The sequence below is a fragment of the Hakea prostrata genome, chromosome 1, assembly GCF_041222555.1.
Source record: "Hakea prostrata isolate BN-2017 chromosome 1, UWA_Hpros_2, whole genome shotgun sequence".
In the NCBI taxonomy this organism is placed as follows: domain Eukaryota; kingdom Viridiplantae; phylum Streptophyta; class Magnoliopsida; order Proteales; family Proteaceae; genus Hakea; species Hakea prostrata.
Window position 1 is genome coordinate 6,953,399 of NC_142600.1, and position 22,293 is coordinate 6,975,691.

The window sequence follows — 22,293 nt, forward strand, 5'->3', positions numbered from 1 at the left end:
AAAAAGAAGAGACACATTGAAGTCGGCATTGATGTGGAGACAAGGTATCTTAACAAAGAGAAAAATATTATTTTCCTTGACCCAATAGGAAAACAAAACTATTAACTCGGAGCTTTGCTTGAAGGTTGATTGTTGCACCATGTTGCTTGAGGTTCACATCCAAATTGGCAGTTGAGATAAAATTTCAACCACTCGTTTAGTAATCATACTTTACTAAATAGAAAAATCACTTACTTTAGATTTGGTCAGAACCATAAGTTTTGATCTAGACTGTAAACTACACAGTGTTGTGCATTAATTACAATAACTTACAACAATTAACCAAAGAAAATCTTTGATTCAGCAGCTCAAGGGCATCAGCTTTGATCCACCACAAGAAGAAGAAGAAGAAGAAGAAGAAGAAGAAGAAGAAAAGGAGGAGAGATATAAATCCATATATATACGCAAAGGGGGAGAGAGAGAGAATGAATAGAGTTGAGACATTCATAGAGGTGATACTTGCCATCTTCAGTCCACCTGTTGGGGTTTTCCTTCGATATGGCTATGCTCTATGTACAGGAATTTTGTTATATTCAAGAAATTGACTGTCAATTTCTCTTTGGATGGAGGACATATGTCCATTAGTCATATCCGAAGGTTCAAATTTAATTAAAATAAAATAAAATTTTGTCTACTCAGTTTTACTTTAAGCTTTAAAAATGTGACTGATGGACATATATCATTCATCTAGAGATAAATGAACCTTATAAAATTACAATATATATAGCAATTGTATATCATTAAGCTTCTTCACCTACTTATTCTATACATGTAGCATCTGATAGTGATGGATGAAGAAAGTTGAAAGTGATAAAACTAAATTTGATGGTTGATGCAGGAAGAGTTCTGGATATGTATGTTGCTTATGATATTGGAGTCCGGATCTTCACTCCATCGGGGGAGCACAGATAAGATGTATGTTTATCTATTACGAACTTAATTGCAATCATTATCATGATTTTCTCTTTTTACTTAAATTGTATTGTAATGCAATTTAGTTAAGATGTTGTTTAATAATGAGTGCATTTGGTACACAGTTTGAGTAGATTTATGCTGAGATAGATAAATACATTTGCCTCAATTATTACTTTCAACTAGTATTTATAGAACAACACTAGATTCTCTATAGCTAATTGAACTCTCCTTTAAGCCCATTATCCTGTTGGATATTAATCATAGAAAAAAATTCGACGAAATATCACAGAAACATGACACTAATTTGCCGGTTGGTTACTCACTAAATCGACAAATCCTTCCGAAACGATATTTACAAAAAATCGAGGACAATTCATTGTGAAATATCACTATGCTTTTTTATTTCTACTTTATATGTGTCGCTGTACAGTGCAGTTTCTGAGGTGTGAATGCATGCTGTACGCATTTTGGCTTTCACGATATTTTTTGTGGGACCTATTAATCTTTATTTCACGTGACTATGAGTTTCAGTTTAGATATTTTTTTAGATATTTTTGTAAACGGTTTTGTTGCAAATGCCTAAGAGTCTAATTTCACATAGTCCGTAATTATTACAACTTTCTATTTGAAAACCCCAACCTAGCCTTCTAGGGTTTATTGAAAATCCGTATTTTGAATCTCTACCGTTTGATCTTTGTCATACATGCGTGAGATGTATTCAATTTTTTTAATTTTATTTTTTTACTAATAATTTTAAATAAACAAACTGTAGTCTGATTTCTGAATCTTTGATTCCTAACTGTTTGTTAGAGGCCATAATTTTACCCTATATTTTGGCAAAATCCACTATATAACTCAGATACCTCCTCAACATCTCTAGTTTACACGGTAGAGAAATGTAGAAAGAATATTAGTTAGAAATATGTTTTTGGGGTAGAGCATGCTCAAGATTCGTACAAGGGTATTCTCAGCTGCCGACCTAATGGAGAGTGGTGGGACCTAATGGATTGGAAGTAACAGCTGTAATTACAACAGAGGACAGCTTTCAAATAAGTATTTATTCTTGACTACCGACATGCACTTATATATATAATATATGTAGCTTTTAATCTGGATAAGCGTTGAAGAAAGTAGTAATAGTAATATCTTTGGGATTGTGCTGTGCGCATATGAATGGATGTGATTGGCAAGCTAACTGGAAACTCAGCCAGCCACGTAGCTAGCAGCTGAAGCAATCAAGGCAACCCAATCAGTGGACGAGGTTGGCATCATCTCATCTATATATATATATCTATCAATCTTGATTGCCCATCGATCTTCTCTCATAACACTAAGCTAATTAGCAATTGCTATTATATGCTTCTTGCTTTATTAACTTTCCACTTCTCTGCTACTCATTCCCATTCCCATTTCCCTCACTTTACAAACATAGAGACTTAATAGCAGCAGCAGCAGCAGCAGCAAGCGCTCCTGTTCGATCCGCCAATTAAAGCAGTACAAGAAGCAGCAGCAGCTGTTGTGAGATCGATAGATCGATCGACCAAAAATTAAATAATGGGTTCAGCTACGTTTGTAGAGGTGATACTGGCTATTTTCCTGCCACCACTTGGGGTTTTTCTTCGTTATGGCTGTAAGGTACGTATCTATAGCTAAGCTAACCTAGATTCTTTCTTCTTCTTTTTGGTTCTGAGAGATATGAAGTAAGGAAGGAAGCTGAAATTTAAAGTGTGAAATTGTGGCAGGTTGAGTTCTGGATATGTTTGGTGCTGACGTTGCTGGGTTACATCCCTGGAATTCTATATGCTCTCTACGTGCTTGTTGCCTAATTAATGATGGAGTCTCAACTGAAATCGCCCGCCATGGCACCTCCTCAGTCCTCAGGGGCGACGGCGACAACGACTCTTCTTCATAAATTATTATCTGCATTTATTTTATTTTCTGTGTCATCTCATCTCAGATTCTCAACCATGAGTATTTCTTTTCTTTTCTTTTCTTTTGTTTCTTCTTATTTATTTTGTGTGTCATCTCAATTCTCAACTGAGTAGATAGAATTAATAATAATGATGTCTCCATTCCAACTTGTGAAGCTTTTAATTTGGTTCTTCTCTTCATTACCTGGCTTCCTTCATCACACTTCAATGGGTCTTGGCCCAAACTACTCTTTAAATTAAGCGCAGAAACCATTAAATTTAGAATTTGATGGGCTTTTCTTACTTTAGACAAACCCAAACCAGTGGATCCAAAACACCACTAAAAAAATTGATTCCAAGTCGTCGATCTAGAGTTCAGTTCAAAGTTCAGACACCACTTTTTCCCAAAAACAACAAAAATGAATAAATATATTCTGAGTGTCTGAGTGTCTGAGAGAATCGAGTCCGGATCGTATCTCCCCATTCCATTGATGGTCTCTTTTTAACCACATAATGAGGTGGGACCTATAAATAAAATTAAAATGAATAAATATATTTAGAAAGGGACCCCGGCCCGACCACTATTGTTTGTTTTTTCTCTATTCGAGTTCAGTGGCAGGAAAATAAATAAATAAATCAAACGGGTGGTGGAAAACACCTAGTCTGAACCGGTGGACTTAATGTGTAGCACTGAAGCATAACATGTGGCTACCTCAGCATGTGTGCGAGAGCACTTTGGATCAATTCAACAATTTTCAAAAATAAAAGTTCACGTCAAGAATGAACATTGGAGAAGATGACGAACGGTTTTGATCACATCTAAAATCGATCTAACGGTAACTAGCTGCCCAATCAGCAATTAATTACTTTGCTTCCAAGTTCCAACGACCCATTTTCTTTTGTTGCTCGAAATCAATTCTTTATTTTGTATATATATACATATGGATGATGTGTGGCTGACTCTCGTTGCTTGTCATAAAAAATAATGAAAAAGCAGGTAAATAAGTAAAAGTAAATCTATTTTGCTTCGATTGCAAACCAAGTAAACCTTTTTTTTCTTTCCTTCATTTCCCCGTCCCACCTCGTGCACCGACCCATCCACACACCCAATCGAGTGTGGGCTTCCCATTAAATTCATGTATACATAATATAGGCCCACTCCATTACGATGCTCAATAATGCAAACCTCTCTTTTCTTCTTCTATGTCGTTTTTTATTTTGGGTTTGGAAGGAGGGAAGGAGGGAAGGAGGGAAGGAGGAAAATAAATAAAGGGTGGGGGAGAGTTGGGTGGCATGGGTGTGATTCGTGTGAAGCTGGGTTGAGACTTGAATGCTGTGCATTTAATGCACATCACTGAAGTTAAATAGGTGAAGCTCAGAGAGATAGACGTGGTCCGGAGGATCTTTGTTTGTAATAAATTATATTAATGTTGAACATGATGCTTCTTGTAACATTGGGGTTCAATTTTAGTGCTAAACTACGTATAGGCGGTATAGCCATGATCAAATAACTGGTTGAGGTCAAAATCTTGACTACTCATTTGACATATATTTTTTTTCTTCTTTTGATTACAAGTAGGCATGGTTGAAAAAAGTTTTTTAAAAAATGATAAAATGAAATAGATGGTCGTGATTTCAACCTCGACCACTTATTCCATCATCTCCATACGCAACTCAAGTGCTGTGCATTAATTGTACAGCATTAACTCGAATTTGGATCATCACCCTGTCAGGCCGTCAGGGGAGCACACAGAGTGCTCCCCGACTGCCAAATCCTGTGGGACCCACACGTTAAAAAAAAAAAAAAAAAAAAAAAACCAATCCTTGGGTCCTTCTATATTTATGGTGATAAAACCGTCGGGGAGCACTGATCTGGACTTGCATTAAAGCCCTATCTGTAATATTAAGTGCGATCTGATCACTTGAAAACTCTATTGACGTTGCTGCTACTCTAATGATGGTAATGATGGGAAGTGAGTTTTACACTTGCTAGCCTGGGTTCCTTAAAACTACAAAAGCCATATAAGAAAATTATTTTGTCACAAGGCCCCCATCGAGCTTTTCTTTTCAAGGGGAAAAGCTAACATCAATTAAAGAGTAAAGGAAGAAAAGAAAATTACACTCTACAGTGTAGTGTGGCTGTGTGGGTCCTTATCATCTCTCATAAAATTAGACAACACGCGTTTGAGAGACCATTGGAATGAAAGCCCACAGGCCACAACCACTGTTGTTGTTGTTGTTGTTGTTGTGTTTCAGACTTTCGATGCTTCTGATGCCTCCAATAGTATACTCCACCTTAGGATAATATTAATATCCTTCTTCTTTGGAATTATAAATCCCTATTCTCTTTAATAAAAATTTAAATCTTGTTTTTTACTATTTTAGTCTTTTCACCCTTTAAAATTACAAGAGCATGCCCATGATTTGTGGGACAGGAACAACTTTGGTTTAGTTTTTGTAATATTTTAGTTTCCAGGTAGTTGCTTTGTGCCTTTGGCTTTACTTCACTTTTATGTAATGATATAATATATCCCATTTGGAGGAAAAACAGTGAATGTTAAAAAGCAAAATAGGCCAGGACTTCTATGTCATATTTCAGAACCAACATATCATCCTCGACTTGATAGGATAAATTAATGAAGAACTTCCACTAGATCAGCTTGGCAACCCAACCAAATTTTGAGCCCTTACCCAAATCTTTTGGTTGGGGCCTTGGAAAATGAAAGGAAATGTTGTCTCTTGTATATATTTTTTTTCTTTTTTTTTTTAAATAGGTATTTAAAATATTTCTATTATGGAAACAAACTTTTATACAAAAACACTAAGTGGTTGGCTTAAGCGACTAGCACTTCTTACTAAGAGGTTTAGAGTTAATGAAAGGGGTATATATAAATAGTCTCCTAATATGTAAAAGTACTTTTTAACCCCCCCCCCCCCCCCCCAAAAAAAAAAAAAAAAAAAGAACTACTATGCCTATTTAGTAAGAATTGAACAAAAGTGGAGGAAGGTTTGCAAGCAAAATGGGGGTGGTCTTAAACATTTACCATTAGAGCTATTTTATCTAGATTTTTTATCCTTTGACAATACATGTTTTATATATTTTGTAAAATTCATTCTCCAAATTTTTTTTTCTTTATACAAAAGATTTTTTTTTCCACTAGTTCATTCATTGAGAAAAAGAAAAATAAAAGAAAAAAATTATCCTTATAAACACCTATCATTTTTTTTTTTGAATAAGGAGTTTGTATTAAAATGGTAACTAAATAAGAGAATTTCAATCTATAGTATGGTTTTCTAGCAGCATCATTACAGAGGATATTATCCAAACCAGGAGGTAACCCTCCCGAATCAAATTGTATCTCACCAGGAGTTTGGAGTAACCCTACCATTAAGTCTGCCCCTTGGTTTAACTTACAAATGTGGTGTAAGATGAGGCAATTTCTGTAACTCCGTTGAAGTGTGCGAATGTCATCAACCAAATAATCAACATACCAAGAAACCCTATGGGAACCCAAAATCGATAAGAGTGGGTTCACGAGAATCAAAGCAAATTTGAAGTCTCCTATGCCGATTGTTAATGACTAAAATGGTCATTTCTATATCTTTCGGTCTGAACTAGCGGTTGAACGATTCGACCAAGTTCGTTACCTAGCAAGGTTCGACCAGGCGGTTCATGGTAGGTCCGACCAAAGTGGTGGGTATATTCATCAAACAGGATGAGGAAGCCCCACAAAGGTAGACTCCTATCATCCAACAACTGGAGAAGAGAGTTAACTAGGAAAATGGACTCTTTATGGAGTTACATTCCGAGTACAACTCATATTATAATCATTTTTCGAATATAACTCTATCAACATACACTATATAAGGACCTCAAGTAAACACTATGAGGTAGGTATTCATACTTTGTGTGATCAATTACTTGAATTCCCCATTGAGTAGTTGAGATCATATTATTGGTATTGACTTGTTCGTTGGAGACATACCTCGACCCCCAAGGTCGAGCTCGTATCTTGCAGGTTCGTGACAGGGAAGGACGAGCGAGATTCCGTATCAACACCGATAAACACACATCTACTATGCTTTTTCTTAGGAAAAAAAAGGATTTTATGGTATCTTGACAGTCTTCTATATTTGATTTCAAAACAAAAGAAGAAAAAAAAATCACTGGAAGTGCTCTCCAAGACCAATACCATTTACCAAGTGCATTACTAGTGATTAGTGATAGGACCTTCATTCAGTCATACACGCATGACCATCAAAGGAGACAATTTAGACCGTCAGATCAAAATCTCAATTGAAATTTTCATTTTGATCATTGAGATTCAACGGTCATGATAAAAATTTATACTAAAATTTTAGATCTAACGATCCAAAATTTCGCCATTTACAGAAGTTTTTTCGCTATGGATATGAAGATGCGGCCGTGAGCTGAGTCAGACATATAATTAGGGTTTTAGGAATCGGTCGGATTCTGGCAATATTGATGATTGTGATATCACATCCATAATATAATCTGGATTTTGCCAATATTGATGACGGTGATATCACATCCATACTATAATCCGGCGGCGGTTGAATTCCTGAGAATTCTTTTTATTTGTAGATAGATATTTCCTAAGAATTGGAGTAGCTGGAAATAGTGGAACCGTGGAACCCTAGATACCAGAGCAGCGAAGGAGAAAAAACGATTTACCAAAAAAAAAAAAAAAAAAAAAACAACGACGATTCGATTGGCCCCACAAGACCAGACAAACGGTGATGTCACAGGCCCTGATTATCGCAACGGCTCTAAACATCGATTCTAATTCTTCGTCTTCATTTAACTGCTCCCATCTCCCATTGCCGTTGTTGGGTTTATCTTGAACAACTACTCTCCTTTTTTGTTTTTTTTCATTTTCAATCTCTTTGCAAGCTTTTCTGTTAACAGAAATGGAGGATTAGAAATAATTTCCCTTCTCAAAATTAGGGAATAGACTTTTAAGAAGAAACTGGTTTCCATTACTTTTGGACCTGTGAGCGTTATGGGGACCATCACTTAAACCTCATTGTATTGTATTAGATTTACATGGGGGCTCCACCGGAGATCAGCTGTGAAAGATGACAAAGTCTTGGGCCCTCTCTCCAGATGGTCACTCTGCCTTGCTTCTTTCTTTCTTTCTTTCTTTCTCACCCTGTAGTTCAACACTTCAACGTATCGTATGCTTCGGGTCTTGAAACATTGGAGTGACTAGTGTGAGAAGACGAAGGGAAGAACAGATATCGCTGGAACAACAAATAGGAGGAAGGAAATACTACTTCTGACACTCGGATCGTCTTAAAGAGGAAAAACCCAAATGGGTTTTCATTTTTGAAGTTACCAAAGTTCGCGGTTCCTCGGAGATCTGCTGTGGCTGCTGCGACGGCGGCGGCTTAGTGTAGCGGTAATATTTGACTTTTTTTTTCTTTTTGGAGTTGCTGGACTCTGATTTGAGCTCGGTTGTTTGTTTGTTTTTTTTATGATTTTGATTGATGGTTAGCTGATACGCTGGTAGCTTTCATTTTTGCTACTTTTGAAAAAATAGAGGGTCCCCTGGGAAAGTTTACATGTAGAATGATAATGTGGTTCAGTATTGCAGTTCGGGAGCTTCAAAGTTGCAGCATTTTTGGCTTTTTTTTCTGCTGTATACTGGGAAATAATATGGGATGATGCGAGGATTTAGTATCTATTTCTCCTATTTCTTCGCCTCCTCTGCTCCCTGCTGTGTCAACATTTTGCAGCTTCGTATTGCTGCCTCTCAAACTTCAAACTGGGTCTTCTTCTAATTTCTTTGTGCGCATCTGTTGTTTGCTGTATGGTGTACTGTGTACATCAGCTGGTGCTGTGCGTAAGGATAAAATGTGCTTTTCCTCTGTTCCTTGGGCTTCCGTTTTCTTCAAGGCTCGCTCTCTTTTTCTTTTGTGAGTTTTCTCTCTCTCCTTTTTTTTTTCCTTCCATTTTTTCTTTCTTTTTGTGGGTTTATGTGTGTGGGGTTAGCTGTGCTTGTCCTCAAACGCCTTCATGACAACCGGTAGGTGTTCCCCTTATGTCACGGCGAAAGGGATGGATACCAGACAAGTTTCTGTTACTGTGTCGTTCTGGTTACTCTTATTTGGAGATTCCCCAACTTGCAAGCCAAAAATGTCCCTGCTTTTTGTCCATGAGCTTCTTTTGATTGGTGTGGACTGTACTGCCATTTTAGTAACTTCATGGTTAAGTAGTCAACAGGGTAGAAATTGTGTTCTCACTGGGGGAAAAAGGTAAAGAGGGAGAGAATTTTTGCTTCATATGTATTCGTATGCATTTTATTTCTGGGTTTCTCTGCTGTTTTCTGAATCAATTGGTTTTTCTTTTTTCTACATTTGAAATACCAGATGGGAGGGTTGTTTGGTGGAAGTGGAGGTAGTTTACATGGAGTTACCTTGAAGGGACATTGTTGTTTGCTGTCGTTGTATTGATGAAGGGATTGAGGATTGACTGTCCTTCCCTGGCCATTTATTGTATCATGTACATCGCACTGGACTCCTTGCTCAGCTTTCTTAGCTTGTGACTACTGTCTACCGTTGCAGGTTTTGTGGGTCAGGAAGCAACTAAGCAGTGAACTTCAATTTCTTCCTTTTACTCTCTTGCTAGAAGTGTTGGTAAAAAAATGCAGACACCAAAAGGAAGGTAATACCCACATTATTTTCCCTAAAATTTTCATTTTTATGAACTTTCCTAAAACCTCTATGTTCTTTTAATTGCCTAGTTGATCCTGTTGAGGGGTTTTGCATTCAATGTAATTCCTAAGTGTTGCATTGGATTCTAAATTCCTACAGGAGTAATTATTTTGATGACTATCTTAATTTCTTATTCTGTCCATCCTGATGTCGGTTGGATTTTCTTTCTTGTAGTACAGAAGTTGGAAAAGCAACCTCTTGAACTGCAACTTCTTTCAAAGACATTCCTTTCAGTAATTATTTTGATGACTATCTTAATTTCTTCTTCTGTCCATTCTGATGTTGGTTGGATTTTCTTTCTTGTAATACAGAAGTTGGAAAAGCAACCTCTTAAACTGCAACTTCTTTTGAAGACAGTCCTGTTTCTTCCTTTTTTTTTTTGTTTTTTTGTTTTTTTTTCCTTTCTATATCCCTCCCTCAGCCCACCCTGGGAAAAATTCAAGTTACATTGTAGACACTTGGTATTTAATGGCTGTTCTTATTCTCAGCAATGTTGGTTAATGTGTTTGTTTTTGGCCTTCTTTCATATGCATTTATCTTTTACTTTTATATTCATCTTATTGCTTGGAACTATCCGTTTTCTCTTACAACGGAAATCCAACTACCTGTGGTTCAAGGTTCATTTGACCAGAAAGAAAATTCAAGTTTTGCATTTCTTCTTTCTCCCAGCCCCACCCCAGCATTTGGAGATAAGTGATTGGCTTGTCTTGGTGTACAGAAATGGTCTGTATGTAAATGCTCAAATAATGTTGTAGCTATTCCTCTATTCCAAAAAAATTTGTGGTTGCTGAACCTATACCATTTGCTTGGAGTTTTGAATGGGATAAAATTTCCTACGTATTAATTGATGGATGAATCGATGCTATGGCGCAATTGAAGAAACCACAAGCTGGAGGTGTCATTGTAAATGGCCTTGTTGCTTTCTTGTTAGTTGTTTCTCTGATTTCTGGATTATTTTGCTCATGCCAATGGTGATGATATTTTCCTGGACATGGGTGCAGAAGTTCATCTTCAGAAGGGCCTCAGAGGACCTCCCCAGGGACACCAAAAGCTGCTCGTCGGCTCAGAGCAGCTGGATCAGAAAGTGACTCAACTTCTACCAATTCAGTGACCCGGACAACAAGCTCGAAACTCAATGAACGTGTGTCACCTAGAAGCCCGGCATCTGAGGTACTTTGCCTACCCTTCGTCGTTCTCATGCCTGAGAAGGGAGGGGGTGATCAAAATCTTATGTTCTTTATCAAACAAAAATAGAGCTGCTTCAATATGTGGTTTTTTTAGCGTTTAGGTTTGCATGGAGACTGGCTGCCTAGAACTCTAGTTCTAGTTCAACTTACCTGTCCAATTTGTTGTTTAAAATTAAATATCTGGAACATCTGGAATACAGTTTACTTTATTTTAATTGCCTGAAGAAATTTTTTTTTCAAATTTAACTTGATTTCATATCAATAAATAAGATGCATCATCCAACAAGATCTGGGAAAATAATTTCTGTTTATGTTGGAACTTATGCTTTACTTATGCTTTGCTCCTTTGACTTAGAAGCTCTTAATTTTAATTGATGTTGTTCTTTTCTCTTGCCCCTTTCCCTTTTTTCTGTTATTTCAATCATGAGTAGGCTTGTCAAGGCTTCATGTCACTAATTCATGTCAATGCTCACAGTTATTGGTTTTGATTAAATATCTTATCTGCTTTTCCCTTCTCTGATGTTTCGCACTGTTCTGAATGTGTATTTATTTTTCTTCATCCTTGTCATAAAGCTGTTGTTGTTGGAGACTACTGATACTTGATATCTATCTGCCTGCACATTCTCCAGAAGAAGCGACCCGGCAGAGTCTCTGAGTTGGAATCTCAACTTGCACAACTCCAGGAGGATCTGAAGAAGATGAAAGACCAGTTAACAACGTCTGAGACATGGAAGAAGCATGCCCATCAGGAAGCTGAAGAGGCCAAGAGGCAGCTCTTGGACATGTCCAAGAAGCTTGAAGAGTCCCAGCAGCAGTTTCTGGAGCTGTCTGCTTCTGAGGATTCACGAGTGCAAGAGCTTTGTAAAGTCTCTCAAGACCGAGATCGGGCATGGCAGTCCGAACTCGAGGCTGTTCAGAAGCAGCATTCTGTGGACTCAGCTACCTTGTCCTCTGCCATGAATGAAATTCACAGGCTTAGGTTCCAGCTGGAAATAGTTGCCCAGTCTGAAGATGCCCAGACCAAGCAGGTAGAAGCTAAAGAATCTGAGCTCCAGAGATTAAAAATTGACTTGCAAGAAACCCTCTCTGTCGTTGCAAACATGAATGTTCAGCTCAAAGATTCAAAAGAATCAGAAGCTCAGGCCCAGGCACTGGTTGCTGAAACTCTACAACAACTGGAAACTGCCAAGACAACTGTTGAGATGCTCCAGTCAGATGCCCTAAAAGACAAGGAGGCTTACAACAACCTTATTTTGAAGTTGGAGCAATCTAGAGCTCAAGTTAGTTCACTTGAAGAGCTTGTGAATAAACTTCAGGTTGACCTAGTTCAGGTTAGCAGCAGCCAGACTGGGGACTCGTCAGTAGATGAGAGGTGTGGAGGAGAAACTCGGGACCTTTCTGACTCAAAGGAGCTCAGGTTAGAGCTTGATTCTGTAAATTTGGAGATGGGACAGTTAAAGGCTGCACTTGAAGCAGCTGAAGCTAGGTATCAGGAAGAACATATTCAGTACATGCTGCAGATTCAAAGTGCCTATGTAATGGTTGAGCAAACAAAGTCTGAGGGATGCCTTAGCGTATCTGAATTGGAGGCAGAGCTAAAGAAAACCAAAGATCATGTTGAAGAGTTGAAAGGAAACCTGATGGAAAAGGAAACCACATTGCATAGAATTTCAGAGGAGAACGAGGGCCTGATCACAATGATCAAACAGAACATGTCTAGTCAGGAGAAGGATGAATTGGAAGTAGAGTTGCAAAAGTTGAAGGCAGATGTTACTCATTTGAAGGAAAATTTGATGGACAAGGAGATAGAATTGCGGAATATGTCCAAGGAGAAAGAGTTGCTAGAGTTGGAAATCAAGAAAAGGGAAATGGAGGGATGTAAAGCGACTGACGAAGCCATTGCTGAGGCAGAGGCAGCAAGGGCTGCTGAACGAGAGGCTTTAATGAAAGTTAGCTATGTAACAGAGGAAGCTGACAAGAGTAGCAAGAGGGCAGTGCGTGTGACTGAGCAGCTGGAGGCAGCACAGGCAGCAAACTCAGAGATGGAGGTTGAGTTGAGGAGGTTGAAGGTGCAATTAGACCAGTGGAGGAAGGCAGCTGAGGCAGCAGCTGCTTTTTTCTCAACAGGAAATAATGGGAAATTAATGGATGACTATATTACTGGGAAGATTGGTTCACCCAATTCAGAGGATATGGATGATGATGACTCACCTAAGAGAAAGAACAACATGCTAAAGAAGATTGGAGTCTTGTGGAAGAAGGGTCAGAAATAGACAAATCATGTGAGCAACTCTTGTTAGCGATTCTGTTGGGCTGTATCTTTTACTTCTCTGATTTTTCAAATTTTGACTTGAGATTGAATTGTTATGTGATAGATATGTTGGTTGATGGTGCTGGCATTGCTGTGTATCAGGAAGAATTCAAAGAGTTACGAAAGGACAATTGATGACACCCTCAAGCAAATCCTCTATGTATAGGTGATGAGCAAATTGGAAAAACTTGGATTTCCCTTTACAGCACTTGTGGAATAATGACATTACAGCAAAATTATGTTGACCTTTCTGTCTCTTTGAGAAGATAGTCCTGAAACATGAGTTGATGAAACTGTGTTTTGAGATTAACCCTTTGGGCAGGGGCTTAACCTCACCTATTATGTAGTAATCCCTCATTCCAATATATAAAATTGTCTTTTAGAAAAGAAAAAAAAAAACAACTCAACTGTGTTTTGTATATTTACATTTTTACATTTGAAAATTTGATTGATCTGAATCTTAACCTGCTCTGCATTTATGTCTATTATATCTTTATTGGCACCGAATAATTCAAAGCTTTTGAAGAAAATAATCGGGAGAAGGAGAGATAAGAGTTCATTCTCTTAGGAGAAATAGAAGTGAAACTTTTGACACGAAATTAAATTTGGAGTAAAAGTAAATTAAGAGTAAGTATAAGGGAGATAAAAAAAAAACATCTGAGTTTCACTTGACTTGGAAAATTGACAGACGGTAGGGTTATAGATAAGGGTGTCAATTGCGTACTAAAACTGTTTAAACGTACCGAACCGCGCCATCTAAAACCTCATCACTGTTCAAAATTTGGTACTGTACATACTGAAATCAAATTTCTTCGGTACGGTTCCGGTTTTAGGTACTTATACCGTTGGTATGTACTAAAACCGTATCGAATTGGAATCGTACCAGATTAAGAGATATAAATGTAATTTTATAATGAAAACATCTTACCTTTACCCTATCCATAATTCCCTATTTCAGTTTTTCGCTTCGTCCTTCACTTCTCTTTTAGATTTACTTGTTTTTGTCTATATTAATTAAATTTATTTGCTTTGTCTTTGTTAATATCAAATTTATCGATTGTTTGGTCGCAACTATACGGTTCTGATTTTCGGTATTCAAAGTTGGTACTGGACACCTTTATTCTGAGAAAATTTAACTAGACCGGGCCGACCCGACCCGTCCAATTACGGGAAAAACCAAACCCGATAAATAACGGCGGTTCATAGAGACTACGACCGCTTGCGCCTCTTATTTAAAAAAGGGTTCAGGGTACATTTTAGGGTTAGGGTTTCTTCCGCGGCTTGTTGTTTCGTCTTCTGCTTCTCAGAGCTATCGATCTGTTGCAGTCGGGTGATCTCTCTTCTCAGCAACCATGGGGTAAGAACCTTTTTTGTTCCGTAATATTATATCTGACGCATTCACGCTAGCGTCTCAATCATGCTGTTCCTGTTCAGGACATGCTGTTATGGCAGATTTACAGTAGGATCCTTGAAAGCATGTTTCTTAACTTAACTCGCGGTTATTCTTGTGTTAAAACTCAGAATTGTGCTGAAAGTATATGAAAATTGCGAATGTTGCAGCTTAGTTTTTCCTCTCAGTATTTGAATTGGTTTTTAAGAATGATGAGAGTTTCTGCAATATTTCTGGTGATTACCTGATTAAACTTACTGCCCGGAAGCGGAATTAAATACTTCTCAGCAGGAAACTATGTGCTCTTCACTTATGTCAATGATCTTGTTTATTCGTTGCCTTCCCATTTTTGAAAACTTTTATTTGATAGGAAAACACGTGGTATGGGAGCTGGGCGGAAGCTGAAATCCCATCGTAGAAGGCAGAGATGGGCAGATAAATCATACAAGAAATCTCATCTTGGCAATGAGTGGAAGAAGCCATTTGCTGGTTCTTCCCACGCCAAGGGTATCGTACTTGAGAAGATGTAAGATGAAAATAACTTGTCTTCTCTCCGTTCTACCTCTTTAACCAAGAAGCTGACACACAAAGTTTGGTTTTTTCAGTGGTATTGAGGCCAAGCAGCCTAACTCTGCCATCAGAAAATGTGCTAGAGTTCAATTGATTAAGAATGGGAAGAAGATAGCAGCCTTTGTGCCGAATGATGGTTGCTTAAACTACATTGAAGAGAATGTGAGTTAATTTGTGGTGACTAGCACCTTTTGCATTGCAGATTATAAACCTTGCTCTCTCCTATATGGTTGACATTGGTTTATGTTTGTGCTCTTGTTGCAGGACGAGGTGTTGATTGCTGGATTCGGACGTAAAGGTCATGCCGTCGGAGATATTCCTGGAGTCAGGTTCAAAGTTGTGAAGGTGTCTGGTGTGTCTCTTCTTGCCCTCTTCAAGGAGAAGAAGGAGAAGCCTAGGTCTTAGATTATTTTGGTCATTGTAGTCCCACCATTTTTAGTGTTTAATTCGAGGATGAGATGCTTTAGCCACTCAATCTGTTGAGTGGATTTTGAACTGTTCTGTAATCCATTTTGAAGTATTCAAGTGCTTGTTTTGTTAATTAACCTTGAGTTTTTGTTTTTACCTGAATTTTGATTGGATTTCAGGAACTTTTTCGCATGTATTTCAGCTAATATCAATCCGTCGCTAGTAATATTCACTTTCCTGATGATGAATCAATGCTTTTTATTCTTGATTCAAATTGTTCACTCTTTCACTAGATGCTGTTGCACCCCAAATTGTAAACATGATCCTGCTGTAGATTTGAATTAGATAATTGTGAAATTTACATGAAGAACACCTTTTCAGAATTTCACCGGTCATTATCTGATCTGATTCGTGAAAAATTATTCTATTTTGTTTAACGTTGTCCAAGTTTTTCCGTTCCCTCTCCATACAGATAGAATTTTGGTAATAGTGTAATCGATAACCTGCTTACCAGTAATAAGAACGGCCATTGGCATTTGCACTTGAGAACAGAGAAGGTGATACTTTTGATTAAACGTTCCATAAATTTATAATTGATGATTATCAAAGCGAGTTTGCAGATACAGCAGCTACAGCTAACTTGCAAATATACATATACATCAAGGATAAAACATAAAAGCCAATAAAAGTAATTTAGTTATTTTCTTTCACCGAACCCTAAGATTTGGATGATTGACATCAAGCTGACAAAAAGAGCACTTCTCCATAACCAAGTGACTTTAGAGGTCTATAAATCCCACGGTTCTACTAAGACTGTCAACCTGCTCTTCAATCCTAAATAAATTTTTTTTCCAATGGAAACACAGGTTCCATCTGCTGAATTTGGTGCATCACCTATTTCCCAAGTAGCTGCGTGGTTGGCACTTCTTGGAGACTTTTGAAACTCTGGGAGTTTACAATGGAAGTCTTCTACGTCCTTTGATGAGTCAGGTACCTTTTGTGAAGCATGTGCATGTTCAGATAGTTCTTCAGAGATACGCTTGACATTTGATGTAGGACACAGCGCTGCAGTTTGCGCAGATTCGAGTTTTAGTTTCCCAGTTCCAGTTAGAGTTCTCACAGGTTGAGTTCTACCAGGTTTAGTCTTACTGGGATTCAAGTAACTGACTGCTGCTCCATCTCTAGGATAACATTTTGTAACTCCTTGCAAATTTCCCCTGGGGGAGCACACTGCAGTTTTCTCCTGAAAAAAGTTTGCTCACATAAATACTTTATCAGGAGGATGTCTAAATTAAAGAAATAAATGTAAACTTATAATCAGACTAACCGCATCAAAAAATCCAATCTTAGGTGATGGCATTCGAAGACCTGAAGGCTGGGTGCTCCTGGCCACATTTGTAGAAGATAAATTAGAATGGGCATTTGTGGAAGATCCAACAGAAGATTTCTTGTCACCTTGACTCAACAACTCTGTTCCATTGCATCCATATCTAAAACTGGCCTGATTCTTTGGATGTGCCTGCAGACCCAGTGTTTGAGAGACATCATTGTCTATGGAGAATCCACTTCGAGGTGAACTACTACTTGTTTTAGAATAATTAGATCTCTGGTTGACAGTTGAGGTAGATGAAGATGATTCTGAAGACTGGCCATCAATAGAGCTAGCTGGCGATAACATTGAATGATGCTTGGACATAGATGCTAGGTACTCAGATAGGTTAGAGTTGCCAGAATCAATTTTAGTTGTTGACGAGGTTCTCACAGGGTCCGCACGGGTTGAACCGGAGGAAGCAAGATTACCATTTTTGGCACTGGCTTTGTTTCTTGAGCTGTTTGCAGGGGATTTACCCCTACAGTCAGAAGAAGTGCTTCCAGACCTGTTGACTGAGGGGAATGAGGGGGACGAACCTGAAGAAGAAGATTTTGAGGAAGAAGAAGATCTCGGTTTAGAACTTCCAGAATCACCCAGACCAGGTTTTTTGGACCCCACTAGTTCTACCTTACCTGCAAAATTGAATCAAGTAGTTAGGAACACACAATACATATCATGATCCTGCAAGAGAAGTTAGTCTTAAATTACCAGACACAGCTTTGCTGGTGTTATTTTCTACTTTGATACGGCGGGCACCCAAAGAATTCCTCTTCGTTGGAGCAGCTGAAGGGGGGACAGCCCTGCCTAGTATCTTGGGAGGCTTGAGAGATGAAATCTGCTCACGACTTGTAGCAGGCAGCTTCATAAAATCAAAACATTAAAGGATGTCAGCAATATAAGTAATGAAGTCAGAAACTCATGACTCCTTGTACCTAGCTACTCTGTAGTGTACACAAATTAGGACCACTACATTGGGAGACCCTTTGATGGGGCAGGACATGAGGATGGTTTCATCCATGAAGACCATGACACCACCTGCACTCAGGGTTACGAAAATTGAATTTGGGGATGGAATCAGCAAGAAACAGTCTTAGAAACCATACAATTGGCCTGGATATGAACCCAGCAATCCAATGAGAAAACCCTAAAAATGTGCAGATCAGAACTTCCAGAATTAAGATCAGTCACAGCTGATTCCAGTCACTGGCTGATTTTGATCTGAGTCACCTGATTTGACCAATCCAACTATAAACTTTAAAACAGTGCCTGCAATTCAAATTGCCCTTAAAAAAAATTGCAAGTATTATCCAACATCTAAAAGGCGCTCTTAATTTGCAGGATTTATTTCAGTTTCACTAAGCCTCTTAGCTGTTTCTGAAACTAACTGTAAGACAATGAGAATGCAAGAAATGGACATCCAACTATCCAAGTTGAATCCTTTGCTGTGTCTTGTTAAATCAGCAATTTTGACATGAACCAGTGTCATGGCTAAACAAAGATTGGAAGTCCAGACCATACCGGTGAGCCAAATGAATGGTAGATTAGATACAAAAGGAAAATAGAAACATTTACTTGCCTGTACACGATGTGGGCCATGAGAAGCCTTTTTTGCAGTTTTCTCCATGTCCTGCATGCCAGTGCTTTTCTTCTTGGAAGCAACTACAGGCTTTGGCTATAAATTGTGTTAGTAGCTTCATCAGACACATTCAGGAAATAACAGAACACTAGAAAGGTTGAAATATTTGAACTTACCATATTTTGAGAAGGAAGTCCGATCTTCTTTGAAGCTGAAAAGAAGGATCACTGTTAATCTTGAGAGTTCTTTACAAGGAGACTAATGCAGAAGGTAAAAAGTAACACATGTTCCAGCATATAACCCAAAGTACAAAATAGTTCAGCCAACATCATTAGATAAATGAACTTTAGACATCTCTACAAGAACATTGGACAGATAAAATATGCAGACAGTATGATGGTGACCCAGCATTCACAGATCCTACTGAGATTTTCTAGCCCAATAATGCTTCTAATCAGCTAACCCTGAGCATCTAATATTTTGAACTTCAAATTTGTTTATGCAGCCAAAAAATACAGGGTACAGTAGCCAGCAGTGTATGATTAGATGCTTTGGATCATTGAAGAAGCCATGCAGTAAAGCTTAATACCTAGATGCTCTCCTTCATGCTTTTCTTTGGGCCAAGACAAATTGAAGACAAGTGCAGAATACTTACGGCGAAGACTTAGGGTTCCACGTTCTACTGGTCCTGTGTTGCTTCTAGAAGGTGCAACAACGGCAGAACTGGATTTTTGAATCGATGCTCTTATATCTTCAAACAAATCAATCTCAATGCTTTCCAAAGTCAAGTCACTATCAAATGTAGAGTTGGACTCGGCCGATCTCCTAACATCTTCCAGAATGCCAGGCAATAGGGGTGATTCTGGTTTACTTAATCCTTTATTTATGAAAGACAACTCTTCAGCATCAAGAACACCTGAGAAGAAGATATGCTCATCAGTAATGACAATGAACTTGAAGTTAGTATATTATCAGTCAAAGATCTCAAATTCAACAAATAGAAGTGTGAAAGCATACCAGCACTTGTGAAGAAGGCACTATCCCATGCTAAACTTTTGCGCAGATTACAGTTGCTAAACTTTCCTTTTCTTTCAGGTTCTGCGCATTCAGATGATGCAAGTATCTGTTCATTTTGCCTAATCAAATCAGCTGCATTTTCACCATCCTGGGCATTTCTAGCATCAGACAACTCAAAGCCACCAATGTCTTCTTTATTTTCTGTGAACCCTTTTCATGTCAAAATTAATGTCAGGCAACTTGGCAAAGGATTTAACCAAGAGAAATTTGCTTGAATGAAAAAACTATACGTATAATGGATGGAGAGCTATAGAAGCCAACACCAGAAATCAGAAAGCATGTTCATAATTCTAAGATGCATTTACTTGTAAACATTTCCAGGCCTGGGCTATTAAACTTTAGCTTGGGTGGATATCTGTATATAATTTCTCCAAGTGGAATCTCAAATGATTGAACCTGAAACTAACAACTATGTAACAACATTACTGTTCTCTAAGAATAGGGAAGCTTAAAGGTTAAATGAAATGTGGTTGGCAACAACATCTGGAAAATTAAATGGGAAAACAATTAATACGTCTCCAGTCCAACACTTGCACAAATTTTGGATATTTGAATGTACTCATTTGTCTGCTTTCTGCTTCTGGCAGAGTTGGTAACCAATGTGTCAATTAACACATATATTTCTAATAGCGAAACATTAAAACGCTAGTTTGCCTTAAATTCTCATGAATATGCAATGCAAATACTCAACAGCACTTGGTCATTTAAGCTGCATTGTAGTAGTTACATGTAAGAAAACACATTGGGCATTAACCCCGTTACATTACTAGAAGCATTGCATCCACTGACAGCATTAGTCATGATTGTCCAGTTATTGTTCAAGTGAAACATCTTCTGTTCTGCCAGTGTCGTCTTCCTTATTAGTAACAAATTTTTACATGGATTGATGACACGACAGGTTCTCCCCATCCAATTAATAGATAACCTCTGAAGTAGCAACATTTTATGAACTATGGATATAAGTCCTTTGATTTTTCAAATCCTCCACACACACACACACTCTGCAAAAAAGAGAAGGAAAAGAAAAAAGAAGAAGAAGATGGAGAGAGAAAGACAGAAACAGCTCTCTTTTTTTGACATAGGCAGAATACATGACAAGTGGAAATAAGGCAAAACAGATGGCCTATTCTTTGGCATGACAATCATAGGAAATCCGGGTGAGTTTCTAAAATGTGGGTGTTTACATCTTCACTTCAAGTGGAATAGGCTTACTGAAACCAAAACAAATCCACGAAAACTGAAAGCAGAATATTCCTTCAGTCCTCGGTTAGGCAGACTGACATCTAAATACGAAAGGAAAATGGCATTACAAATGAAATTACCAAGTTTTACATCTGAAAAGAAACCTAGATGCCTCCATGCTGTGAAATGATAATCCAAATAACAAGTCTCTTCAGTTTTCTAACAAGAGAAAAAACTCATTGCGAAGTACCAAGTTCCTACTTCCTCATCCACGATTCTCATCCTTTATCCCCACCCAAATACAGTTGGTTTGAACTTCACTTGCAAATACAACAACCAGTAGCAGCAAAATTCCATTAGCCTCTGATAGAAACTAAAATCCAAAAGGAATCCTCTTTCCTCTACAAAGGAAGAAATCTGTCATTCCATCTACTTTCAGCGAACACCATTTCATATGAGCAAAATTTGTAGTCTATCAAAAGCAGAGCATCTTATCAATGAAAAGCCAGCAAATAGGTCATTCCAAGTGAATTAACAAAAGAACGCCTCAAATGATAGACTACGTACAACCAAGTTGTATTCCGCAGTTCGACCCTGTCCTCCTTCACAGCATGAAAATCCGTTGCTGATATTTAGGTTTAATTGACCATCCAGTCATTTTCAAGCAAGAATAAAACCCGGTAACATGGTTTTGCCACTTTCAACGTTGTATTTACAAAGATGATTATGTAGCAATAGATCATAATTAGCAACATTTAAGGTAAACACTAAACAAATGCCGAAGGCAACATTTTCCTACCCATATCGTCTGTGGTAGCAAACAAACCCATCACGACAAGAATATGAAGACAAGCAGAAAACGGAAGCCCACCAGAAGACCTTGGTCATTGACCGAGACAATGGAGGCAATTAAAATCGCAAAATTAAATGACAGAAATCATCAATAAACAGCTATAAAATAAATCCTTAAACCCTAGAACGCTGAATCAAGTAGTAAAAGAAAAAAATAGCAAGAACATACTACATCAGCCAGACTCAAACCATTAGTGAGCTTCAAGCCAAACAAGATCAAACAAAAGAAGATGAAGAAACTAACTGGAAGTTTTCAGATTCACTGTCTTCCCCGAAGAAGAAGCAAGCAAGCAATTATCCTCTGTTGAAACATCGAAGGGATTAAACCGCTCCATCTCCTGAACTGACTTATCGCTTTCACCCATCGCTGCGCAAACAAATCGAAACGGAGTAACAATCTGGGATTACTGAACTAGTATAGCAAATAGTCAAACTCGCAAGAAGAGCTTATTACCAACAGATGAAGCGGCACTTGAAATTCGAAGTTGAGGTCGTTGTCCCTCCTCTCTCTTCTTGAAACCCAAAAAAATGAAGAAATTTTGAAAAAATCAGAGCTAAAACGGCTATTTATTCACCCTATTAATGAGGATTGAGGCAGATTTGGCGAGTGGCCGAGTGCCAGTGCCGATCTCGCTCTCTCGCCTCTCTTCTTTGTTGATCCCACAGAAAATTAACATTCAAATTCAGAAGCGTAGAGATTGCTACCAACAATGAGCGGGAATTTTAGATCTTCTATTTCTTCATTTTGATTTGATGGCCTTCAGGT

At 38.1% G+C, this 22,293-nt stretch overlaps 4 protein-coding genes across 9 annotated transcripts; 3 read left to right on the plus strand and 1 right to left on the minus strand.

Moving 5' to 3' along the window:
* Positions 1-2,261: 2,261 nt before the first annotated feature.
* On the plus strand, positions 2,262-3,032 carry LOC149027053 (low temperature-induced protein lt101.2). Its single transcript, XM_089146300.1, has 2 exons — positions 2,262-2,589; positions 2,697-3,032. The coding sequence occupies exons 1-2, from the start codon at positions 2,509-2,511 to the stop codon at positions 2,778-2,780; spliced, it is 165 nt and encodes a 54-aa protein (XP_089002426.1). The 5' UTR covers positions 2,262-2,508; the 3' UTR covers positions 2,781-3,032.
* Positions 3,033-7,772: 4,740 nt separating this feature from the next.
* LOC149027054 (interactor of constitutive active ROPs 2, chloroplastic-like) lies at positions 7,773-13,730 on the plus strand. Of its 5 annotated transcripts, XM_089158622.1 has the most exons (6): positions 7,773-8,287; positions 8,720-8,804; positions 9,258-9,552; positions 10,604-10,772; positions 11,419-13,071; positions 13,165-13,730. In XM_089158622.1, the coding sequence occupies exons 3-5, from the start codon at positions 9,533-9,535 to the stop codon at positions 13,060-13,062; spliced, it is 1,833 nt and encodes a 610-aa protein (XP_089014748.1). In that variant the 5' UTR covers positions 7,773-8,287; positions 8,720-8,804; positions 9,258-9,532; the 3' UTR covers positions 13,063-13,071; positions 13,165-13,730. The 5 variants fall into 5 exon arrangements, with proteins under 5 accessions (XP_089014748.1, XP_089014741.1, XP_089014756.1 ...); XM_089158615.1 differs by lacking the exon at positions 8,720-8,804; XM_089158630.1 differs by lacking the exon at positions 8,720-8,804 and having other exon boundaries at positions 9,453-9,552.
* Positions 13,731-14,348: 618 nt separating this feature from the next.
* On the plus strand, positions 14,349-15,630 carry LOC149027055 (small ribosomal subunit protein uS12). The gene is made up of 4 exons (XM_089158668.1): positions 14,349-14,457; positions 14,861-15,016; positions 15,096-15,222; positions 15,325-15,630. Exons 1-4 carry the CDS (start codon positions 14,453-14,455, stop codon positions 15,463-15,465), a joined length of 429 nt encoding a protein of 142 aa, XP_089014794.1. The 5' UTR covers positions 14,349-14,452; the 3' UTR covers positions 15,466-15,630.
* A 371-nt stretch (positions 15,631-16,001) lies between these two features.
* On the minus strand, positions 16,002-22,253 carry LOC149027056 (uncharacterized). 2 transcript variants are annotated; one of them, XM_089158657.1, is made up of 9 exons: positions 21,982-22,253; positions 21,772-21,894; positions 19,434-19,634; positions 19,072-19,332; positions 18,593-18,627; positions 18,417-18,512; positions 17,549-17,699; positions 16,796-17,472; positions 16,002-16,711 (listed from the first exon to the last, which is right to left on the minus strand). In XM_089158657.1, exons 2-9 carry the CDS (start codon positions 21,890-21,892, stop codon positions 16,256-16,258), a joined length of 1,998 nt encoding a protein of 665 aa, XP_089014783.1. In that variant the 5' UTR covers positions 21,893-21,894; positions 21,982-22,253; the 3' UTR covers positions 16,002-16,255. The 2 variants fall into 2 exon arrangements, with proteins under 2 accessions (XP_089014783.1, XP_089014775.1); XM_089158649.1 differs by having other exon boundaries at positions 19,434-19,643.
* Positions 22,254-22,293: the final 40 nt, after the last annotated feature.